We start from the raw sequence: 24,757 nt of genomic DNA on the forward strand, positions 1-24,757 counted from the left end.
AGATTGACCCTAGACCGAGAAAACCAACATCTGTACACTAGTAGCATTTTGGTCGAAAACCATAAATAATAATAATTCTTTTGAATAGGGCCCGAACTATCAAAGAATGCAAATAGGTGGGCATGTGGTCTTGAAAAATGACATACTTTTGAGGGGATGAATCCAAACTTTGATCGAGAGTGTAATGGACTTATCACGTATGAATTTATCATCCATTGAGTATACCAGAGCCTCCACACAGGCTTGTTAAAACTGAATCGTCACACAGCATCAATTGAACTGTTCCGGTTTCTCAGTGTTGTGACTTCATCATTCATTGCTTCAATTGCATTAGGTACATGGGACTGTCTGTATCGGAGTGTAGACAACGTCATTAAATTAATTCAACCGAACGAGGAGCCACAATCCAACAACGTTAACCCGGCAGTCTGCGGTTCGAGCTCAGTCAATGATCATATTCGGTATTTCACAGCTGGAATGTTATCGTGTTTTCCTGATTTAAACTGAAAGGTGGATAGTTGGTTGGTTTAAAGCACATTGTGTCAAAAGTCGCCGTTTTCATCGATGGTTAATGAATCAAAAGAAAGGAAGTCGGGCGCGAAAATACATTTCGAAAACGTGATTGGAATTTCTGATTTGGTTGATTATACAGCTGAAAATCGTGGAAATAGAAGTGCACATTTATATTTAAATTGTAGAAATTGAAAATGTTCATCGAAGTGTAGTTAAACCGTCTCAGGTTAAACCTAGGAACCTGTTTCACAGAATAAGGAAGCGCCCAACGCAAATCCAAAGAATCAAACGGTTTTATGAATTCGATAGAAACAATCCAATCAGCTCAGAGTGATGGCTTATGCCTACCTGTGTAAGACGGCACGCGGATAAGCAAGCATCCGTTCTGGTAAAAAGGGATTCGAACAACCAGTGTCAGTGGGTGGGTGGCTGGTTCTTGGCAATCAACACAAATAGGAAGGAAAAAAAAACGGGCGTGCGACCGAGAACCGAGTTCGTTCTCAGCAGGACATCGGAAGGCGAAGCGAAGCAGCAATGGATGACATCAAGGCGGCTCTGGCAGACGCTGATCCATTTGCCAGCTGGTGGCCATTCGTTATTTCCGGAATCGTTTTTCTGATCAGTACAATCAGGTTGGTTGGAGTTGTGAATTCAATGAAATAAGCAAATTCGTGGAAATAGTAAGCATGGAAAGTGTATTTAGCGTTTTTATAGCCGGGACTACAACACAGTGTCTCTCAATTCACACCCTCTGCATTAGAGTAAGGAAATTAGTCTATATTAAGGGCCTGTCCATAAAAGAGCCACCCAAGTAACCATTAAGCCGTAAAAATGGCATTAAGTCGGTTCTATAGTCGAATATAGAACATGTTCAACAGAGCTAATTGGAACTATATCCTCTAATAGGGCTGCTCAAAAGCCACTTTTGGCGCATTATTCGGCTGATAAGCGGCTTCCCGTACCGAGTCTCTGGCGAGAAGAATGTCAAATGTGAATAAAAAAAATTAAAAAAAAACACTTCTATTTTTGTCTTGCTTTTCTACTTCTACTTCTACTCTACTTCTCGTCGACGTTCATCTTTTTGCTACTTGATCCAGATTCCGGCCAATGTCCTCAATGTTCCTGCGTTAAATTTCTACGTGTTAACCATATACTCCACAAATGCATCGTGAACTTCATACGCTCAGAATGGTATTTGAAGCAAAAAGGCGATGCATTGTTGATGTTTCCATCCAGGAGTAGCAGACGGATCTTAAATAGATACAAAGACGATCGGATCCGAAGCCAGATTCGATCGATCGAGTGATGATAAATTTGGATTGTTTTCGGTAGAAAGGTAGGACAGCGAGCGAAATATCAGGGGAAATCTACTACATAGAACAAACTGAGAGCTCGTTAGTACTATAAAGGAAAAGATATTGCTAATTCAGATGAATCCGATGGTGTTAAAGTTTGAAGTTGAGGAAGCGCTAATCGATGACGTGCAGATTCGCGGGAGATAGAAGTTGAGCTGGGAATCATCTGGAAATTTGAAGGGGATCTATCTCGATGTCAGATTCGTGACCGGGATCATAATCCATGGTCTACTACATGCTGCCGCTTGCCAATAACTGTTTTCAATACCTGAAGGCCTGAACCTTTCTTCTATGTTAGATTTACTTTCATCGGTTTTAGTTTTGGTTTGATTGAAATTTATTTTGATTGGTATGGATGTCATGTCAAATGTCATGTAAGACAAGCCGTTCAACAGCACTGACAGCTGTCTAACTAGGCTTGAAAGCACAGCTTGTTAGCACTACAAGATAGCGTTATATACCCATATACGGCTTATTTCAATGCTTACGATTTACAAGGTCTATAAGCATTTGAAAACCTTCTTTAGAGCCTGTTGGCACTGAAAAGCTGTTGAAGCGCCTCTATACCGCTTATATCAGTGCTTAGTAGTTACCTGGGTAGTGCGCGAGCGTGAAAACTTTTGCTTTTACCAAAATTTAAATTTCGAGAATATTCGAATATTATTTTTGAAATAGCAGAATTGCTTTCAATTGGTTAGAATGTGCGCTAGAATTCGACCATTTTCCGAGGGTAATAATTCTGCTTTTATCTGGGAAAAGTGAAAAATGCGGCGTGCTTTAGTGTCGAATGATTTTTCGGGGCCGGGTAGTACGCACCTGATAAGTACTGTGGAAAAAGATAGGCCAAGGAACGGTCAAGAAATGATTTCGCTGTTAAAATTTCTTGAGCGGTCCGCAGCTGGAAAGAAATGAAAGTTGCGTAACGCTCGTAACGCCTGCCGGGCAAATCAAATGGAGCTGTCACTTTTCCTTGCGGAAAAATATTCCGTTCAATTATTCCTCAAGGAAAAGTGACATTATTTCCCATACTAATTGTGGCGTCACCTTTCCATTCTTCGGCTGAAGAACGGAGGGTTAGGTTCCGCTTATTCGGGGAGCTACTTACACTGACGTCCTGTCTGTCCGATGATCCGAGAAGTAAAGAGGCAGAGTCTACTTCGTGTGTATCCACGAGCCTCTGTAGACCAAACCGGAGAGCGAGAGAATGTGAGAGTGAGAGCCGATGATGGTTGTCTCTCAAGAGTATCGTTAAACGCAGGGGTGGATAAAGGTAACATATGATATCCACGAGCGACTCTCACATGAACTCTCAATCATCAGGGGTGTTCATAATAATAGGGTAGTCCATATCCCACATCTTCCCCTTTCTCCATAGAAAAGAGAAAAAAAAAGTAAAAAAAAAATCTAGCAAGGAAATTTATTCAGTCTTTAAAATAGTATTGAAGTGTATTTAATGCAATCGGTATTTATTCAGTAAAATAGGAAAGAACTGGAGGCAGTTCTTATGTTTCTACGCGCTGGACGTAGCTTCCGAGATACGCCGGGGCTTTCCGTTCTCTCACGGGTCGTGGCTTAATCCTTTCTCCAGCATCTTCGGGATCATTGCTTGGGGCAGGATTGTCGTCATCCCGCCATTGATTCACCTTCCTTGTTTGGGTAACATGACGCTTCAGGAATTGTCCGTCTTGGCTGCAGAGTACTAAGTTGCCATTATTCTCCTCCGTCACGGTATACTTCCTTGGGTCGAACCTAGACATTGCCTTCCCTTTTGACTGACGCTCCACAATAACGATGTCTCCTGGCTTTACACGACATGCTCGTGCACCTCTTCGTGCATCCTCGCGATCCTTTGCTTTGATTTTAGCCAACCTGTCTCGTTCATCAAGTAATTGGTCATCGTATTGGGATTTCTGATGCACAAGAAGTGGAAGCCTTCGCTTTATCTTGCGACCCAGCATCACCTCTTCCGGGGGAATACCAGTGACAGCATGTGCCGCAGCATTGTGAGCATTGACTGTTGCTTGTAGTTCGTCATTAAAACCTGCATCGTTAAATAGATAGTATAACAGATAAATCGATAGACATCTCCAGTACTGAGATATTTCCAGCCCAAGGATCACTAATCTCTTACCTGTATTGTTCATCGCCGCCGCAGTCATGGCCCTGTTAACCAGCTTCATGTAGTTTTCTACTAAGCCATTCTGCTGAGGGAACAGCGGCGTTGAATAGATCAGCTCGATCCCCCTTTCGCTGCAGTACTGCTTATATTCAGTGCCATTGAATGGCGGCCCATTATCCGACCGGATGCTCTTAGGAAATCCTTCCCTTCCAAAGACTTCCTCCAATACTTGCTTAGTGCAATCAAAATTCGTAGACTTTACGGGGCGGGCAATCAGAAATCTGGATCGATAATCTACGATAAGTAGAACTGATATGCCCCCGAATCTTGTGTACGGTCCATTGAAATCGACCGCAATCGATTCCCAAACAGTCGTAGGAGCGAAAACTCTTTTCATCGGCGTGGGTTTCTCTGGACGGCCGTTGATGGCGCATGCTCGGCATGTATCGACCCATTTCACCGCATCTGATGGCATTCCAGGCCACCACACACGCTCTCGCAGGATGGTCTTCAACTTTGCTGCACTGGGATGGCCATCGTGTGCTACCTCCAGCGTCTTGTTCCGTAGTTTGGTCGGGATCACAGCACATCCGTTCTTCACAAGCGTTCCGTTCTCGAAATGCAGATCATCCGCTAACGATTTATATCGTCTCAGATCGTCAGGCCACTGACCTGATTCCAGAGCAAGAACAACTTTCTGCAGTTCGGCGTCCTCGGCGGTTGCTTCCCGGATTTCTTGCTCTGTCAAAAAACCTACCGCATTTGCTTCTAGGGCAGCCAGTTCCCATGGGCTCTGATCTTCATTGAATGGCTCATCTGTACCGCAGTATAATCGCGAAGATGGGTCCGCAATATTTGCTCGTCCCCGAACGTACTCTACGTCATAGTCGTAGGGACTTAGTCTCAGAGCCCATCCATCAGCTCTATTCAACGCTCTCTTGGAGGTTTCCCGCAACCTGTTCAAGATAAAAACAACGCCTCTTGCATCCGTACGTAGCGTAAAGTGTCGCCCAAGAAGAAAATACCAGAAATGTTCCACCGCCCAGACGGCGCTAAGAGCTTCTCTCTGGTTCTGCGGGTATCTTTTCTCCGTGGAAGTTAGCGCCTTAGACGCAAAGCTGATAATCCTCGAAGCGTGATTTTCATCTTCCTGAACGAGAACTGCACCCAGTGCGTGCGGGGAAGCATCAGTATAGAGAATGGTTCTCTGTTTCTCGGAAAAATAACCCAATGTCGTGGTGCAGCTCAGTATTTGGTTTTTCAGTTCCGCAAAAGCATTCGATTGCTCTGGTCCCCAAAACCATGCCTTATCCTTCGTTACGGCCCACAAAGGAGCCGCAATATCAGCGAACCTGCTTATATGAGGGCTGATGAACGATGCGAGGCCTAGGAAGCTCCGCAGTTCGGATACATTTGCTGGCTGGCGGAATTTTTGAAGATCTTTGATCTTTGCCTGATCGATGTGGACACCGTTCGCGTCAAGTTCGTGGCCAATAAACTGAATGCGTGTTTTTTCGTATTGGCACTTTTCGTCATTCAACGAAAGACGATTAGTACGAAAAATTTCGAGAACATGTGCTGTAATCAATCGCAGCTCTTCTACTGTCTCAGCGAAGAGGAGTACATCATCAATCCATACGATTACGTTATCTACACCCTCCAATAAACGGCACATTTCCCGCTGAAAAATTTCTGGCGCACAATTGACCCCAAACATTAATCTGGTAAAACGGTACATGCCATCCTCAGCCAGAAATGTGGTCAAATCGCGGGATTCTTTGGAGAGTTCCAGGTGGTAATAAGCATTGCTTAGGTCTAGCTTGGAGAAGAACTTGGCCCCATGCAATTTAACCCTCATCTCCTCTAATAGAGGAAGCCTGAAGTATTCTCTTTTGATTGCCTTGTTGGGTCCCCGCATGTTCACCACCAGCCGGAAGTCGCTTTTTCCCTTTGCCACGGCCGACATTCCGCTTATCCACTCGGGTGCGGATGTCACTCTCTCAATAATTCCTTTTGCCTCCATCTCAGCTAAACGAAGTTTTGCAGCCTCCCGGAATGCCGCTGGAACATTATAGTAGGCGTTGCGTTCTGGCGGAACGGATTTGTCAATGCTGAACTTCACTTTGACTCCTGGGATCTTTGGGAAATGTGTTTCAACTTTCGCTTCCTCGCATTGGTTTACCGTCAGACCCGCTTTTAGTAACCTCAGCTCACTGGCTGTCGACCGTCCCAGCAATGAACGACGCCCGTTTGCTACCACGAAAAATTCTGCTTCCACGGTCGGTTTGATAGCTCGGGCAACCTGCACGGTAGCGCGAAATGCGCATGTTATTTCCAAAGGTCTATCAGTACCAAAAGCCCGTAGTTCTTTGCTTGTCTGAATGCTTATTGGCTCCAATTTCGCAACCTTTTGGTGATATTCCCGCTTCAAAACCTCCCAATCGCTCCCACCAATGATGTTGACATCCGCCCCCGAATCTATGAGGAAGCAAATTGGAGTTGATGAACCCAAGCGACAATTCACCAGAACATCCCCAAAAGAAAGAATCCGAGTCCTCTGTAATGAGCAATATTTTGAAACATAACACAAATTTAGTGATATTGTCTGAATGTTTATTTCTCTAAATATAGCTACTTCTGTCCATTATTCATACCTCGCTCTGATTTTCGTCGTCCGTCCAACCTGATGGGGTGTCACGCTTCTCTTCCTTTGTCTGGATCGACCGGATACCTTTACGGCGACACGCTGAAGCAAAGTGGCCTATCTTGCCACATCCAAAACACTTCTTGTCCTTGGCCAAACAAGCATCGTGAGTATGTGCCGAGCTATTGCACCTCCAACATCGGAAACGACGACCTGCATTACGATTTTCTCCGTAACGTTGCATTTTCCCTGGACGCGGCGGCAAAACTGGGTTTCCAGAGCGCTTTCGGAACGACCGGGTTCCTTGATCCGGTTTCCGAGAAACAGCCAGAACTTCTGTGCCAATCTCCAAGTTGATGTTCGGCATGGTGTTCAACGTGAACGCTTCTTTTCGCGCCGCAGCTTTGATTATTACGCTTATGTCGTACCCGTAGATTCTCGCATCTTCGGCCAGCCTTTTATCGCGCATACCCTTCAGAAGCTGCGTATAGACGAATCGATCTTCGTCCTGATCGCTGTATTCGCACAGTCTAACCTTTGACTTCAGACGCACTAGGAAGCCATCAAGCGTCTCATCCTGTCCTTGAGACATTCTACTGAACATTTCGTGTTCAGTAAGAGGGTCCGTCAATTTACGCAAATGCGCATTGATGTTGTCGACCATGGTTCGATAGCATCGTGGGTCGTTTAAGCCTGGCCGCAGCTTAGCAATGCAGACAATGTCTTGCAGCTGATCTCCCATGCACATGAAAAGATGCTTCGCAAGTTGAGCCGGATCGCTAATTTTCGAGAGCGATGCCGCGATCTCGAATTTTTGCAAAAAGCGATTCCACTCTTCCTGAAGCCTGCTCGTAGGTACGTTCTTTGGAAATTGTGGGGGATTATCCAAACGGCCACCTGCGTATGAACAATTTCCCACTTGCATGGAAGTTGGATGAGCCTCCGTATAATGCCAACCGATCTCTGGTTCACGCCTGTTCACGCGCTTTTTCCTTCATAGGAAGATCGTCCTTGTTCACCGTATCATCAAACTCTTGGAACTCCACCTCTTCTGTGGCTCCGACAGTGCCGGAATCAATATCGTCCAGATACGCATCCTCAAGCTCTTCATAGTGGTTCACTGAATCCACTGATGGAGCCCGCACGTATCTTCCAGCCGACATTCTACCAAATTTACTGTGAAAAATGAAAAAAAAAACATTGCTCAACTCTAAAACGGAATTTGAAAAATCTGCATAAACGTTTTGCAAAATTGGCTATATAACGATTGCCCGAGTACATGCCTATTACTGTTTTATTGTAGTGGCTGTCTCAGCGCACTGAAGCGGTTGTCGCAACACGCAGTTCCAATAAGATAATGTGGCTGTCACAGCGCACTTAGCGATCGTCACACACGCTATATGAATACAATTAGTATGGCTGACACAGCTCACACAAGCGGTTGACACAACACGCTGTTTTGATAAAGTGGCTGTCGCAGCGCACTGAGCGGTTGTCACACACGCTGTTTTATTACAGTGGCTGTCACAGCGCACTGAGCGGTTGTCACAACACGCTGTTTTGACAAAGTGGCTGTCACAGCACACTTAGCGGTTGTCACACACGCTGTTTTGTTACAGTGGCTGTCACAGCACACTGAGCGGTTGTCACACACGCTAAATACAAGAACAAGGAATAAGTTATATGGCTGACACAGCTCACACGAACGGTTGACACAACACGTTAATTCATCCCGGTGGCTGTCACAGCTCACTAAGCGATTCCCGCAACACGTTTTCTGAAAAATTCTAGTGGCTGTCGCAGCACACAATCCGACGGCATAATACTATTATTTATCACACGCCGAGCTGTGTCGATTGAAACTTCAATTATTATTGCACATTTTCACAAGCATTTCCAGGTTCTTCAATAGCCAAGAACATAAAAGAGAAAAAAAAAATCTCGTAATTAGCACTATTTTTCAAGATGGCCGGCATGGCAATCGGTAGAGATTTCTTCGTCTAATGCACTGAATCACAAACAATTAAAGTTAACAGAAAGATTACACATCACTGGAACTTTTCGCACACAATTTATCTCGCAATTCTTGTCTTTCCATAAATTTTCAGTAAATGGTTCACACAATTTTGATAAATCGCTGGCAGGATCTCCAAATTGTGGCGTCACCTTTCCATTCTTCGGCTGAAGAACGGAGGGTTAGGTTCCGCGTATTCGGGGAGCTACTTACACTGACGTCCTGTCTGTCCGATGATCCGAGAAGTAAAGAGGCAGAGTCTACTTCGTGTGTATCCACGAGCCTCTGTAGACCAAACCGGAGAGCGAGAGAATGTGAGAGTGAGAGCCGATGATGGTTGTCTCTCAAGAGTATCGTTAAACGCAGGGGTGGATAAAGGTAACATATGATATCCACGAGCGACTCTCACATGAACTCTCAATCATCAGGGGTGTTCATAATAATAGGGTAGTCCATATCCCACACTAATCAGCTGTCAAAATTCCTTTGGTAATTAGAGGGATTTTTTCTGGAGTGCTTTTCTTATCAGGTGCATACTAGACTTTACGGAAGAAAAGTTAAGTGGAAAAGTGAAGTGAATGGGTCCGCATTTAGTGGCAACCGATATATTGTCGTCGGTACAGAAAATTGAAGGAATCGAGACGTGTAAGCGACCATCCAACGATACATAATTGGGTGAGATCTTTCTGATTTTTGTCTTTGTGGCCATATCAAAACAAAACAGAGAGATTGTGCAATTTGTTTACCAAGACAAAATCCCTAATACATATTCCCTTCCCGTGTCCAAACTCCCAGTGATTTCACGTAGTAACGCAGAGTATTTCTCGGTTATTTGCCATAACGCACATGGGTCGCCTCGTCGCCGCTGCGCGCCAAAACGCAGTACCAACACGCCAGGTACCGCCATCTTCGAGAACCGAAGGAATTTTAACGTTAACTTGTATCGCTGAATTGAATTTTGATTACAGATAAAGTTTATTATTATTTCTCCTTATTTTAGTTGAATGCGATCCTAGTTTTAAAGATTTTGAATTTGTTTTGCATTGTTTATTTTTTCTATAGCATACATAAATTTATTTGTTCAACATCATAAGACATAAGATAAGACATAATCAACAATAATGCGCCAAACCGAGTATTTGTGGCTGCCGCTCTCCATCCTCGGTCGCGCCCAATGCTCGCCAAGTCACGCTCCACCTGGTCCGCCCATCGTGCTCTCTGCGCTCCACGCCTTCTTGTGCCAACCGGATCCGTTGCAAACACCAGCTTTGCAGGGTTGTTGTCCGGCATTCTTGCAACATGCCCTGCCCAACGTATCCTTCCGGCTTTGGCCACCTTCTGGATGCTGGGTTCGCCGTAAAGTGCAGCGAGCTCGTGATTCATTCTTCTCCGCCACACACCGTTCTCCTGCACACTGCCGAAGATCGTCCTTAGCACACGTCGCTCGAAAAGTCCGAGTGCTTGCAGGTCCTCCTCGAGCATGGTCCATGTCTCGTGCCCGTAGAGGATCACCGGTCTTATTAGCGTTTTGTACATGGTGCATTTGGTGCGTGGGTGAATCTTTTTCGACCGCAGTTTCTTCTGGAGCCCGTAGTAGGCCCGACTTCCGCTGATGATGCGCCTCCGAATTTCTCGGCTCACGTTGTTGTCAGCCGTCAGTAAGGATCCGAGGTAGACGAATTCCTCCACCACCTCGAAAGTATCCCCGTCTATCGTAACATTACTACCCAGACGGATCCGGTCGTTTTCCGTTACGCCTACCAGCATGTACTTTGTTTTTGAGGCATTCACCACCAGTCCGACCTTTACTGCTTTGCGTTTCAGGCGGGTGTACAATTCTTCCACCGTTCCAAATGTTCTAGCGATAATGTCCATGTCGTCCGCAAAGCACACAAATTGACCGGATTTTGTGAAAATCGTTCCCCGGCTCGTCGCATCACACCTTCCAGCGCGATGTTGAAGAGTAGACATGAGAGTCCGTCACCTTATCGCAGTCCCCGGCGAGATACGAATGAACTGGATAGTTCACCCGAAACCCTTACGCAGTTTTGCACACCGTCCATCGTTGCTTTAATCAGTCTAGTCAGCTTCCCAGGAAAGCCGTTTTCGTCCATGATTCTCCATAGCTCTGCGCGGTCGATACTATCGTATGCCGCTTTGAAGTCGATGAACAGTAGTATGGGACAAACATCAAATTCTCGCTCCAGTCGACTTTTTCGATTCCATTTAGGTCCCATATGAACTGTGCAAAATTTCAGCGCAATCGGTGAAACTATAATTTAGCGCAAGCGGTTCAAAGTTTTCATAGAATTTACTATGGGAAAAGTTACACTTTCAGATAAAAAATCCCAGAGGTCGCCCTTTGTCCCCTTAATTTAAATCGATCAATGCTCCTTGGAGAAAAATCATTTTTGAAACTTTCCTTCGAATACCGCAAAACGATTGGATGCTTGTGGAAAAAGTTATTGTTTTATTACCGATTAGTGATCCAACGAACGGCTTTTTGTTTTGTTTTATTAGCAGCACTGTAGCTGCTGTCTTGGCTGCTGCTGTTTCTGGGGGTGGTGATGCCTCCCGCCACCCCATACAACAACGACAGCAGCAGTGCTGCTGATAAAACAAAGCAAAAAGCCGTTCGTTGGATCACTAATCGGTAATAAATCAATAACTTTTTCCACAAGCATCCAATCGTTTTGCGGTCTTCGAAGGAAAGTTTCATAAATGTTATTTCTACAGGAAGCGTTGATCGATTTGAATTAAGGAGACAAAGGGCGACCTCTGGGATTTTTTGTTTGAAAGTGTTACTTTTCCCATAGTAAATCCTATGAAAACTTTGAACCGCTTGCGCTAAATTATAGTTTCACCGATTGCGCTGAAATTTTGTACAGTTCATATGGGACCTAAATGGGATCTAAAAAGTCGACTGGAGCGAGGATTTATTTTTTCAATACAAGCGTGTCCCATACTAATGAACAGGTGGTGCGTTGGGACCTGGTATTCACGGCATTTCTGGAGGATTTGCCGTACGGTAAAGATCTGATCCGTTGTCGACCGGCCGTCGATGAAGCCGGCTTGATAACTTCCCACGAACTCATTTGTTTTAGGTGACAGACGACGGAAGATGATCTGGGATAGCACTTTGTAGGCAGCATTCAAAATAGTGATCGCCCTGAAGTTCTCACATTCCAAATGGTCGCCTTTCTTGTGAATGGGGCAGATTACAACTTCCTTCCACTCCTCCGGTAGCTGTTCGGTTTCCCAGATCCTGACTATCAGCCGATGCAGACAGGTGGCCAACTTTTCTGGGCCCATCTTGATGAGTTCAGCTGCGATACCATCCTTACCAGCTGATTTGTTGGTTTTGAGCTGGTGAATGGCATCCTTAACTTCCCTCAGCGTGGGAGTTGGTTCATTTCCGTCCTCCGCTGCACTGGCGTCGTCGTTCCTTCCGTTGCCGTGGGCTCCCGTGCCTACGTTCTCCATGCCGTTCAGGTGCTGATCGAAGTGCTGCTTACACTTTTCGATCACCTCACGTCCGTCCATCAAGAGGCCTCCGTCTTTATCCCTGCATATTTCGGCTCGCGGCACGAAGCCGTTGCGGGATGCATTGAGCTTCTGATAGAACTTCCGTGTTTCTTGGGAACGGCACAGCAGTTCCATTTCTTCACACTCCGCTTCTTCCAGGCGGCGCTTTTTCTCCCGAAAGAGGCCGGTCTGCTGTTTCCGCTTCTGTTTGTAACGTTCCACGTTCTGTCGAGTCCCTTGCTGCAGCATTACCACCCTCGCTGCGTTATTCTCCTCCAAAACCGTTCTGCACTCTTCGTCGAACCATTCGTTACGTCGATTCCGTTCCACGTACCCGATGGTGCTCTCGGCTGCGTCGTTGATGGCTGCTTTCATTGTACTCCAGCAGTCCTCTAGAGGGGCCTCATCGAGCTCGCCCTCGTCTGGCAACGCGGCTTCGAGATTCTGCGCGTATGCTGAGGCGACATCCGGTCTAGATTGTACCGTGGCGGTCGCCGGTACCGTACATTGTTGATGACGGAGAGTTTTGGGCGCAGTTTGATCATCACCAGATAGTGGTCGGAGTCGATGTTGGCGCCACGATAGGTCCTGACGTCGATAATGTCGGAGAAGTGCCGTCCGTCAATCAGAACGTGGTCGATTTGAGATTCCGTCTGCTGTGGTGATCTCCAGGTGTAACGATAAGGGAGGCTGTGTTGGAAAAAAGGTGCTACGTATGGCCATATTTTTGGAGGCGGCGAAATCAATGAGTCGTAGGCCGTTTTTGTTCGTCTGCTGGTGGGCGCTGAACTTACCAATCATCGGTCTGAATTCCTCCTCCTGGCCTACCTGAGCGTTCAAATCTCCTATGATGATCTTGACGTCGTGGCTTGGGCAGCAATCGTACTCGCGTTCGAGCTGCGCGTAAAATGCGTCCTTGTCATCATCAGTACTTCCGGAGTGTGGGCTGTGCACGTTTATTATGCTGAAGTTGAAGAATCGGCCCTTGATCCTCAACCTGCACATTCTTTCGTCGATCGGCCACCAACCGATCACGCGCCTCTGCATATCACCCATCACGATGAAAGCTATTCCCAGCTCGCGTGTGTTGCCGCAGCTCTGGTAGATGGTATGATTACCTCTAAACGTTCGCACCATGGATCCTGTCCAACACACCTCCTGCAGCGCTACGATGCCGAACCCGCGGTCCTTCAGTAGATCGGCGAGTATGCGGGTGCTCTCAATGAAGTTGAGAGATCGGCAGTTCCACGTACCGAGTTTCCAATCGCAAGTCCTTTTTGTTCGCTGGGGTCGTTGCCGTTGGTCTCGGTTCGTATTATTCTGTTGCTGATTTTCCGTTACAATGTTTTTTTACGGCTGGCTCGTAGGGCCTGACACCAACTCCCTACTTTCCGGAGGACCGGAGTGCACAGTTGAGCTAAGAGTCCTTCCTTGGCACTCGGGCGTAGATCAGCCGCCCCTAACATGGGGATCAGACACTGTTGTGAGCCGCTCCTCCTGGAGAACAGACGCTCAGGATTGCCGAAGCAAACCCCTCTCCCCTTCCCTGTCAGCCTACGACCAAAGTTTCCACCGGGGTTGGTTACCCGATCTTCCCTAAGGTTGCTCATAGTTTCCGGCCGGTACCACGAGGAGGTACGGATAGGAGTTACTGGGCAGAGGCTAGTGGATCACAATGGGATCTGAATTGCGCAACATACCCAGCCTTTACCGTGCCTACTACGGGCTCCAGAAGAAACTGCGGTCGAAAGAGATTCACTCACGCACCAAGTGCACTATGTACAAAACGCTAATAAGACCGATGCTCCACTACGGGCACGAGACATGGGCCATGCTCGAGGAGGACCTGCAAGCACTCGGAGTTTTCGAGCGACGCGTGCTAAGGACGATCTTCGGCGGTGTGCAGGAGAACGGTGTGTGGCGGAGAAGGATGAACCACGAGCTCGCTGCACTTTACGGCGAACCCAGCATCCAGAAGGTGGCCAAAGCCGGAAGGATGGGCAGGGCATGTTGCAAGAATGCCGGACAATAACCCTGCAAAGTTGGTGTTAGCGATAAATCCGGTGTGCACAAGAAGGCGTGGCACAAAGGCGCAAAGAGCACGATGGGCGAATCAGATGGAGCGTGACTTGGCGAGCATCGGGCGTGACCGTGGATACAGAACGGCAGCCACGAACCGTGTATTATGGAGAAATATTGTTGATTCAGTTTTATCTTGAATTTGATGTAGGGTATCGAGATGCTTCGTTGGCATAGTCTCCTCGTTCGGCCTATCTTAACGATAACCAAAAACTAACAAACACGCATAACTGGAGATTGGAAAAGCTATGCGCCAAACAACTGTAACATTTCGTTTCAATTTTACTTTGGAGGATTAAAGTTGAATGAAAATGATACTTTGTTTAGCTTTTGTAGACGCCATGATTCTTCGGTTTAGTGGGTAGTCTTTACACATGATCATAAATTCCATGATTCTGGAACATTTCGAATTGACTTTTCGATAACTGAACATTTTATGCGACGGTCAAAGACGCTATTTTGAACTTGTATATTTGTTTTCAACGAAAAATAACTATTTTACAAATTAAAAGTGGGCCGAATATTGAGGACATTTTTTCACTATGTACCCAAATCTTGGCCCATCAGTAAAGTGACGTCAACAACATTGCTTGCGAAAGAACCAGAAAGAACGAACAGGAAGTAAGATTTTGTGTGCGGTGACTGCAAAAATATAATACAATAATAGGATTGCGTTGTTTTCATTACTGAATTAAGAAGTTTAAATGGTTTGTTTATAGTTATGTGAAAATTTGGCTCTGAAAATGTAATTTGAAAGCATGATTGGTGAACAAACAGTGATGATACTTGAGTAGAAAAATTATAAAATGAGAGAATAAGTAGTTCTAGCGCTTGGAAAGCAATAGGCCAACGATGTATCCATTAATAGGCCAATTTTTGTACCGTACAGTATGCGGCAGGAAAAAAATGCGAAAGTGTTTTTCAACTTCAAACCTCATTTCCGTCCATTTGACATTAACCAATCTATGTTTCAACGTTCCATGATCTATAATAGGCTAGTTTTCTGAAAAGTTAATTAAAAAAATTCCCATTTTGGTCACTAACCTTTACAGGGCGGCGCCTGAAGCTGGAGACAATCAAAATTTTCAAACCGCAGAAAAGTACACAGGTCGCTAAATTTCGTATCTGGTAAAACAAAATGTTTAATTTGCTATACAATATCATCAAATAAATGTACTTATTTCATCTAGTATGTGAAACTACATGGCTCTACAAGTTCCTGAAGGGATGATCAATACTGTGTGATAGTGGAAGTGGTCTAAGTTCTTTTGGCAAATTTATCCTGCTAACAGCCAGAAATATTCACCAATTGGTATTGTTACATTCGAGAAACAAGTGTCCTCTAGTTTGCACATATAGTTCACATTGCCAGTATATCAGTGCTCCATTATATTTCCGGCAAAGTTTTTTTGCATGAGCTCATTGATAGCACCACATACGCTTAGCCCCTTCAGAAGTATCACTCTGCTTTGGAGCGATATTAACAACACCTCGTCGTTGTGCCATTCTGTCAGTTGCTAACAATAGCTTTTGTAAAATGCACCAAAACAAACCCATCACTCGCTCCGTATCAACATCTTCGGTGATTGATGGGAATGCTTCGAAACGACCCCGGGATGACACCGTAACTCCAGCCGGAGCGGAGGAAAATAGTGACCTGTTGCAGAAAATAAAGGAAATGTTCGAGGCCTCCAACTCCAAAATTGAGGCGAAGATCGACGCGAGTGTATCGATGCTGGAACAAAGGATTACCAGTGTCGAAAAGCAGTTTTCAATCTTTCGGTCAGACTGCGCAGCGAACCTCAACAAATTGTCCACAGCAATCACCGAGGTTCGTAATGGAGTTACTGCTGTTTCGCATCGTATGGACCGTCTCGAGAAGGCCAATGACCTGCTTATTTCTGGAATTCCCTATGCTGTCAACGAGAATCTACAAAACATGTTTCGGAATCTGGCTTCGTGTCTAGGCTACACCGATCCTGACCTGCCTCTGGTGGATCTGAAAAGATTGATGCGCCTTCCCATTACTCCTGGGTCCTCCCCACCAATTGTCTGCCAGTTCGTTTTTAAAAACGTCAGGGATGAAGTCTACAAGCGATACCTCAAGTCAAGAAACCTGACCCTACGCATCGTTGGATTCGAAAGTAATCAACGAATATACTTCAATGAAAGCCTAACACCACACGCAAGAAGCATACGTACGGAAGCCATCAAACTGAAAAAGAATGGAACATTATTGAAGGTCTTCACACGCAACGGAATCGTCTATGTTCAGCACAAGGACCGATCTGAAGCTGAGCCGATCAACAGTGTCGACCAATTGAGATCTCAGTCATCATTAAACCCATCCATATAGTTTTCTCTCATCCTTCCTAATTTATTCCGTGAATCCTTTCTCCATCAGATTCCGTGTTTCCAGTCACTCCTGAAAGTTACATATAATAATTGAAATAAGTTTTTCCTATCCTGAATTGCTTTCTCTACTCCTATCTGAAATTTTTCCTTGTATCCTTCCTTTGTTATTCCATGATTCCCTGTCCATTCCTGAAAGTCAGTTGCTGTAGTACCGGAGGGACCAAGGATCATCAATCTGTTGTTGTTGCTGTTGCTGCTGTTCTCGCTGTTGTTGTTGTTCTAGCTGATGTTGCTGTTTATGCTTCTGGAATTGCGGTCGAAAGCTGTTCGCCATTCTGCTATTTTTATCACAGAATGCTGCTTAAATCCATTGTCAACTGAACTTTGACCATTGATGAATTAGTAATGGATATGTTAAGAGATATTGTTTTTTACTCGTTTGACCTTGAACTTGCGTGTTGTTTTGATTTCATGGGTGGTTTTTTTCTGAGGCAATACTTGTGCAATTGTCTTGACTATGGATGATTTTCTAGTTAACAATGCTTCTCCAAACATCATTATACCAAGAGTCGTTCTTAATGCTGCTCTGAAAAACGAATTTCTTAATATCTGTCATTTAAATGTTCAAAGTTTAATTGCGCGTAGTTTTTCTAAATTTCAAGAACTGAAGCTGAACTTTAGTGATAGCAAAGTTGACGTTATTTGTTTCACGGAAACGTGGTTAAATAACACTATCAACAACACAACACTTAACATAAATGGGTACAGGCTCATAAGAAATGATAGAAATAGGCATGGTGGAGGCATCTGTGTTTATTTGAAAAATAATCTATCGTATAAAGTTGTGTCAACGTCCCCTAGTTCTTCCCCTGATTTTTGCGGCACTGAGTTTTTAATCATTGAAATTAAAGTTGGAGATGACAAAATATTGTTGGGTGTCGTATATAATCCCCCGAATACTGATTGCACCGACATTCTTAGTAGTATTCTGGATAACTGTATAGTTAATTGCAGTAGTTCGTACTTTATAGGTGATTTTAATACAGATTTATCAAAAAATTCTTGCAGGCCACGCCGATTTAACGAAATGTTGGATACTTTGTCGTATAAATGTATAAATTCTGAACCAACGTATTTCCACAGAACTGGATGCTCCTTACTAGATCTTCTAATTACGGATACACCTGATACTGTTGTTAAACATGATCAGATTTCTATGCCTGGCATTTCCAATCACGACTTAATATTTTGCTCTCTACGCTACTCCTTCAACAGGCATGATAATGTTGTCTACTACCGAGACTATGTCAATTTTGATTCAAGTGCACTCCCGCATAGATTTTTACAATTCATGTTATCGTACATATCATACGCATTCAATTCACTGAATGATAATGGTATAGATAGTCATAGCACTATGATCGAATGATACGGGTTGTAGAATTGCAATTTTTCAATACTTTACCGGTATCATAGCACAAATGATAATGATATGTCTAATAATAAATATATGATTGTTTATAATCTTTTTTCTCTCATAAACTAGAAAATATAGCACTTGTTTTCACTAATAGAGTGAAAATTCCACAAGGCTGCACTTAGCAAGAGTTGGGAAGCATTTTCTTTGGTTTCCTACATATGAGAAAGCTCAAAATAATTACTTTGTGGTCACTTTTAGCATTAGCAAACTTTTTATGTGACACTCGCATTTGTCACCAGCTTCATTACAGGACCTGAAGTCCCGTATTATCCTCTCCGTCGATATGAGCAGAATAGGAAAATCCATGCACCGTGCCGTAAGAGGAATCTTATTTCAATGTATTTTCTAGGGCACTGTGTGCATCGGCGGCACGATCGATGGTCACTGTGCAATTATTCCTTAACTAGCTGTAGGCGCTCTCACTGGCTAACAACTGAACTAACTTACCCTGTATATTTTGATATCAGATGTTCCAGTTCTAGGTACTTTCATATCATTGGGTTTGAATAACCCGCGAGCACCGTGTCGATATGGTTCACCAGCAACGCGCGAAGGGGAATGGAAATCCCAGCACCAGTCTACAGTTCGAATCGCGATACGAGTCGTGGCCTCCAAAGTTAAAAATAAACTTTCAGCACAAAAACAACACAGCATGACGTCATGAACCTCGTCCACGCTTTGACAGCAGTGGAAACTGCAGGGGTGTTTTTTTATTTCAAGCCGATAAAGTAGAGTTTTGAAATATTTCAGATTTGTTTTTATTATTCGGTAAATCGTTAATCAAATGATAAAGTGATTATAACACGAATAATTTGGCAGAAATTTTGTTCGAGAAAATAGCTATTTTTGAATGGTAACTATACTTAACAACCCATTCGGTCTATCATTCAAATTCCGAATATGATAGCTCTAATCATTGATATGATTCAAGTGTATGATATTGTATCATACATTTTATGATACCACGTATAATCAAAAAACGATACGCTTTATCACAATTTTATGATACCGTTTTATTCGGGCTATCCGATGACTTCAATAGAATTGATTGGAATGCGTTTTTCTCCATGGAAACCCCCGATGAAAAGTTAGAATTCTTAAACTTTCATTTACTCTACCTACATGATCAGCACATACCTCTACGACGAAAAAAACAAAATAAAACTCCCTGGTTCAATAACGATATTTCGCGTGCTATAATAAATAGAAATTTAGCATATAATAGCTGGAAAAGATCCAAGACAGAAATTGATAGAAGTACCTATAAAAGACTTAGAAATAAAGCAAATGAACTGATTACACAAGCAAAAACTAAGTACGACAGACCAGGCTTCAAGTGCATGAGCTGCTCATTGTGAGACACAAAGAAAAACATCTCACGCACATTGTTGTGGTAAATACATGCGATGAAACTGTCTGCTGCTCACGTTTGGTTTGTTTGTCGCATCGCACATTTTTTTGATTATAATGTGCCGCGCGACATCACCTCTCATCGCATTTCCCAACGCATGCGATCCATGTGTATTAGTGGATATGATACAGTTCATGATACATGGCTCATGAGCTTGTCTCATGTGCTCTCACATGTACCGTCCAAAACATCGGCTTGAACATTGTTCTATCCATCCTATCCATGGAGTAGGCACTTACCCTTTTGCCTGTTTGATTGAGTTAGGTTTTTGGTAATGCTGTACGTTTTACAACGGTGAAGGGTTAATAGTATTGGCTGTAATATCGATATGAATCGATTAAATTTGGGGAATTGACTTTACAGCGTATACCGCTGACTAATTATTATCCTAATTAAACGTCGTGTTCACCAAGGAAATGCTGGATTATTTTATTCGCAATTTTGTGAAACATTTTAATATAATCAGAAAATCATGACTCACGCAGGTCTTTAATCTGTTTAGTGATTCCCCTAATTACAATAATTCACCGATGATGCGCATCAAGGTGTCTACGAGTTCTTTTATTTACATACAAAGACAACTGCCACGACTGAGATGCGCAATTGATTCGTCATTTGGTAGGTACCGTTCGGAAAATTTTAACTTTCACATTGAAACAACGGTCTTTTACGCTACGAGAAATTCCTCATCAGTAGGCAGTGGTTTTGATTTCGATCTAAAGATTGATTTCGCTAAAGAAAGACTTTTTAGGGCCGTCTATGAACTTCGTTTATTCTAAGGAGATGGGTGTATGACCTAAAATGAGTCTATATTATATTATATAGCAGCGCCAAGTTTCATTAGTATTTCCTTTTCTCCCTCCGGTTAGACCTCAACGCCTCTATAACTCAGAAAAAAGTACTTTGACATTCCCTTGAAATGGTCATACAGTTTTAGGACAAAAGGTTGAACGGCAGAAGGTCGAATGGAAAAAGCTTAAAAGAACAAAAGGTCGAATGTACAAAAGGCCGAACGAACAGCAAATTGAAGTACTCTATGTTGGCATGCAGTGTGTCTCCCTAATACGTAAAATTCTTTATCGGGGATCATTACCAATTGTAAAGCTGTTGTAGAAATTATTTGCTTTTCAATCGCTAACATTTGCATAGCATAGCTATTTATCCTTCTTTTGTTCATAGGCTGTTCCTTCAAGAAATACTCCACGGAGTGCTTATTTATTTAAAGTAAGTCACAGTGTCTTCTATGTAATCAAAACCTGTACTGCCGTGACTCTTCTGTGACATGTGCGTGGCTTGAAAAAGTCCCTGGAGGACTTATTGCAAGAATTCCTGAGTAACTCCTGAAGAGATACCTGAAGGAATCCCTGGAAAAAATAATGAGCAACTTCTTGGAGAAATACCACGAAAAATTTCTGGTGAAATCCACACACAAAACTCGGAAGGATATCTCTGGTGAAGGAATCCTAGGGTAAGTCCTAAAACAATCGTTGGAGGAAACCCTTGAGGCCTTAACACCCTTAAGACCCTTAAAACATCCTTGCAAAAACTCCTAGATAATCTGAGGAGGAATTCTTGGAATAATCCATGGATGGTTTCTTAAACAAATCCGTGGATGAACTCCTTGAAGATTTCTTGGAGATACTTGTAAAAGAATTCCTGGATGACTTCTTGGAGAATTTCCTGACACCTGTATGGAACCCACTAAAACTATCTTAAAGTTGTTGTTGAAAATCGACTGTAAGGTTGACTCTATAGATTAATGGCTACGCAGTCTTAGGCTTCAAAAAACCGAATTAATCCACCAATGGTGAACAGTACCCTTCTTACACTTCTAATAAATATAAGCAATAAATGTATGCCGACTCATTGTAACTAATAGTTATTATTTAAGAAAATTGTAGCTTTTATGTATTAATAGTAATTGCATTTTCATTGCATTTTCAATTGCAAATATGATCATAAAAAATCGGTTGACAGACGGCTGAGAAATTTATTATGATACATTTTATCAAAAATCTCTCAAAAGCTTAAATTTTATTATTCCTGAGTAGTCCTGGAAAGATATCTCGGAAACAAAATGTCCAAACGGCATGACATTTAATAGCATACTACTAGGATGCTGTAGCTTACATTTGGAGCTGAGAGAACTCAAATCGATTGACACACGGCTGATCCATTTATTATGAAGCATTTTGTCAAAGACCTCTCAAAAAGTTAAGTTGCATTACTCCATCCTAGATATAATCCAGGAAGAGGAATTCCTGGAGGAATCTTTTTTTAAATTCCTGGAAAAAAACCCGAAAAATTTTCAGAATGAATTCCTGGAGGATTTGTGGAGAAAATCCTGAAGGAATTTCTTTAGAAATTTCTAGAGGAACTCCTGAATCAAGGAAAATCCCTGAAACTATTCCTAAAGAAATCGTTGGCGGCATTTCTGGAGAAATGTCTGGAGAAATGTCTGGAGAAATTCGTGGAGGAATTCTAGATGGAAAACCTGGAGAAATCTCTAGAGAATTCTTGGATAAATCTCTTGAGAATTCTTGGAGAAATCTCTTGAGAAATTCTGAAGGAACATATACACTAGCGTGGTTCAAAAAATCGTTTTTGCTCCACACCGCTTATTCGATTCCTAACCAGATTATATGTCTTCTCACAAAATTTGAGCTCATTTGGTTGAAAATTGAGACTGCACAAGCCCGTCAAAGTTTATATGGGAATTACTATGGGAAAACGACTTTTTTCATTCAATCAACCGTAGCATTTCCCCAAGTGCCCTAATGAGTTAGTCGACCCTTGGTAATACTAGGCTACTCTATCAGCTACAACTTTGCCGAAGACCGCATTCAAATCGGACGCCTCATTAATTAGTTACCGATTTTTATCCAGAATCGAAATCTTTACTCATGATGGTTAAACTATTCGGTGGGCATCACTGCATTCTGCAGTGGAACATAGTAGCCATGATTTCAGTGTGCTATCTTTGGCGCCATATGCAGCAATGTTGCCTGCTGGGAAGCTGGAGGATCATAGCTAAAGTTTGCCCAGTTGGATACAAATCGATAACTAATTAATGAGGCGTCTGATTTGAATGCGGTCTTCCGCAAAGTTGTAGCTGATAGAGTAGCCTAGTATTACCAAGGGTCGACTAACCCAATAGGGCACTTGTGGAAATGGTACGGTCGATTGAATGAAAAACATCGTTTTCCCATAGTAATTCCCATACAAACTTTGACAGGCTTGTGCAGTCTCAATTTTCAACCAAATGAGCTCAAATTTTGTGAGAAGGCATATAATCTGGTTAGGAATCGAATAAGCGGTGTGGAGCAAAAACGATTTTTTGAACCACGCTAATATACACATACAGAAATTCATCTCGGTTAACGGTTAGTAGAGAATCAAACAATTTAGATCTCGGTAAAATATTTACTGATTCTTGATAAAAAATTGTCGGGATCTCGCAAAAAGTTGGATTAACAAAATATCGGCAAAGTTTTCACGACATCTCGGTATAATTTATATCGAGATTCAGTGAAAATAATTACCGGTTTCTCAGCTGTTGGATTCTCGGCAATCCGTTTGCTGGGGTCTGTGATTTAATTTAAGTGTGAATACCTGGAAAAATTCAGGATAAATTACTAGAGAAACCCTTAGAGGAATTCTAGGAGAAATCCCTGGAAAAATTTCTGAAAAATTCTCTTGTAAAATTCCTGGTGGAATTCCTTGAAAAATATTTAAATGAGTTCCTGGATGAATGCTTGGTGGAATTTCTGTAGAAATCCCTGAAGCAATTCCTAAAGGAATCTTTGGGAGAATCCCTGAAGGAACTACTGGATAAATTCCTGGGGGAATTTCTTGAACAATTTCTGGAGGAATCCCTGAAGAAATGTACGGAGCAATTCATGCAGGAATGTCTTGAGGATTTTCTGGAGGAACTCCTGGAGTAATCAGTGGGCAGAGGCTAGTGGATCACAATGGGATCTGAATTGCGCAACATACCCAGCCTTTACCGTGCCTACTACGGGCTCCAGAAGAAACTGCGGTCGAAAGAGATTCACTCACGCACCAAGTGCACTATGTACAAAACGCTAATAAGACCGATGCTCCACTACGGGCACGAGACATGGGCCATGCTCGAGGAGGACCTGCAAGCACTCGGAGTTTTCGAGCGACGCGTGCTAAGGACGATCTTCGGCGGTGTGCAGGAGAACGGTGTGTGGCGGAGAAGGATGAACCACGAGCTCGCTGCACTTTACGGCGAACCCAGCATCCAGAAGGTGGCCAAAGCCGGAAGGATGGGCAGGGCATGTTGCAAGAATGCCGGACAATAACCCTGCAAAGTTGGTGTTAGCGATAAATCCGGTGTGCACAAGAAGGCGTGGCACAAAGGCGCAAAGAGCACGATGGGCGAATCAGATGGAGCGTGACTTGGCGAGCATCGGGCGTGACCGTGGATACAGAACGGCAGCCACGAACCGTGTATTATGGAGAAATATTGTTGATTCAGTTTTATCTTGAATTTGATGTAGGGTATCGAGATGCTTCGTTGGCATAGTCTCCTCGTTCGGCCTATCTTAACGATAACCAAAAACTAACAAACACGCATAACTGGAGATTGGAAAAGCTATGCGCCAAACAACTGTAACATTTCGTTTCAATTTTACTTTGGAGGATTAAAGTTGAATGAAAATGATACTTTGTTTAGCTTTTGTAGACGCCATGATTCTTCGGTTTAGTGGGTAGTCTTTACACATGATCATAAATTCCATGATTCTGGAACATTTCGAATTGACTTTTCGATAACTGAACATTTTATGCGACGGTCAAAGACGCTATTTTGAACTTGTATATTTGTTTTCAACGAAAAATAACTATTTTACAAATTAAAAGTGGGCCGAATATTGAGGACATTTTTTCACTATGTACCCAAATCTTGGCCCATCAGTAAAGTGACGTCAACAACATTGCTTGCGAAAGAACCAGAAAGAACGAACAGGAAGTAAGATTTTGTGTGCGGTGACTGCAAAAATATAATACAATAATAGGATTGCGTTGTTTTCATTACTGAATTAAGAAGTTTAAATGGTTTGTTTATAGTTATGTGAAAATTTGGCTCTGAAAATGTAATTTGAAAGCATGATTGGTGAACAAACAGTGATGATACTTGAGTAGAAAAATTATAAAATGAGAGAATAAGTAGTTCTAGCGCTTGGAAAGCAATAGGCCAACGATGTATCCATTAATAGGCCAATTTTTGTACCGTAC

The 24,757-nt window shown here is 43.1% G+C and overlaps 1 protein-coding gene across 1 annotated transcript in view; it reads left to right on the top strand.

Moving 5' to 3' along the window:
- Nucleotides 1-400: 400 nt before the first annotated feature.
- Nucleotides 401-24,757, top strand: part of LOC109422941 (retinol dehydrogenase 13) — a 72,743-nt gene continuing 48,386 nt past the window's right edge. Inside the window, exon 1 of the mRNA XM_029861590.2 lies at nt 401-1,145. Within this exon, the coding sequence (XP_029717450.2) occupies nt 1,048-1,145 (98 nt within the window). The 5' untranslated portion in view covers nt 401-1,047. The remainder of the gene's footprint in view (nt 1,146-24,757) is intronic.

Source organism: Aedes albopictus, chromosome 1 (assembly GCF_035046485.1).
Source record: "Aedes albopictus strain Foshan chromosome 1, AalbF5, whole genome shotgun sequence".
Classification (NCBI taxonomy): domain Eukaryota; kingdom Metazoa; phylum Arthropoda; class Insecta; order Diptera; family Culicidae; genus Aedes; species Aedes albopictus.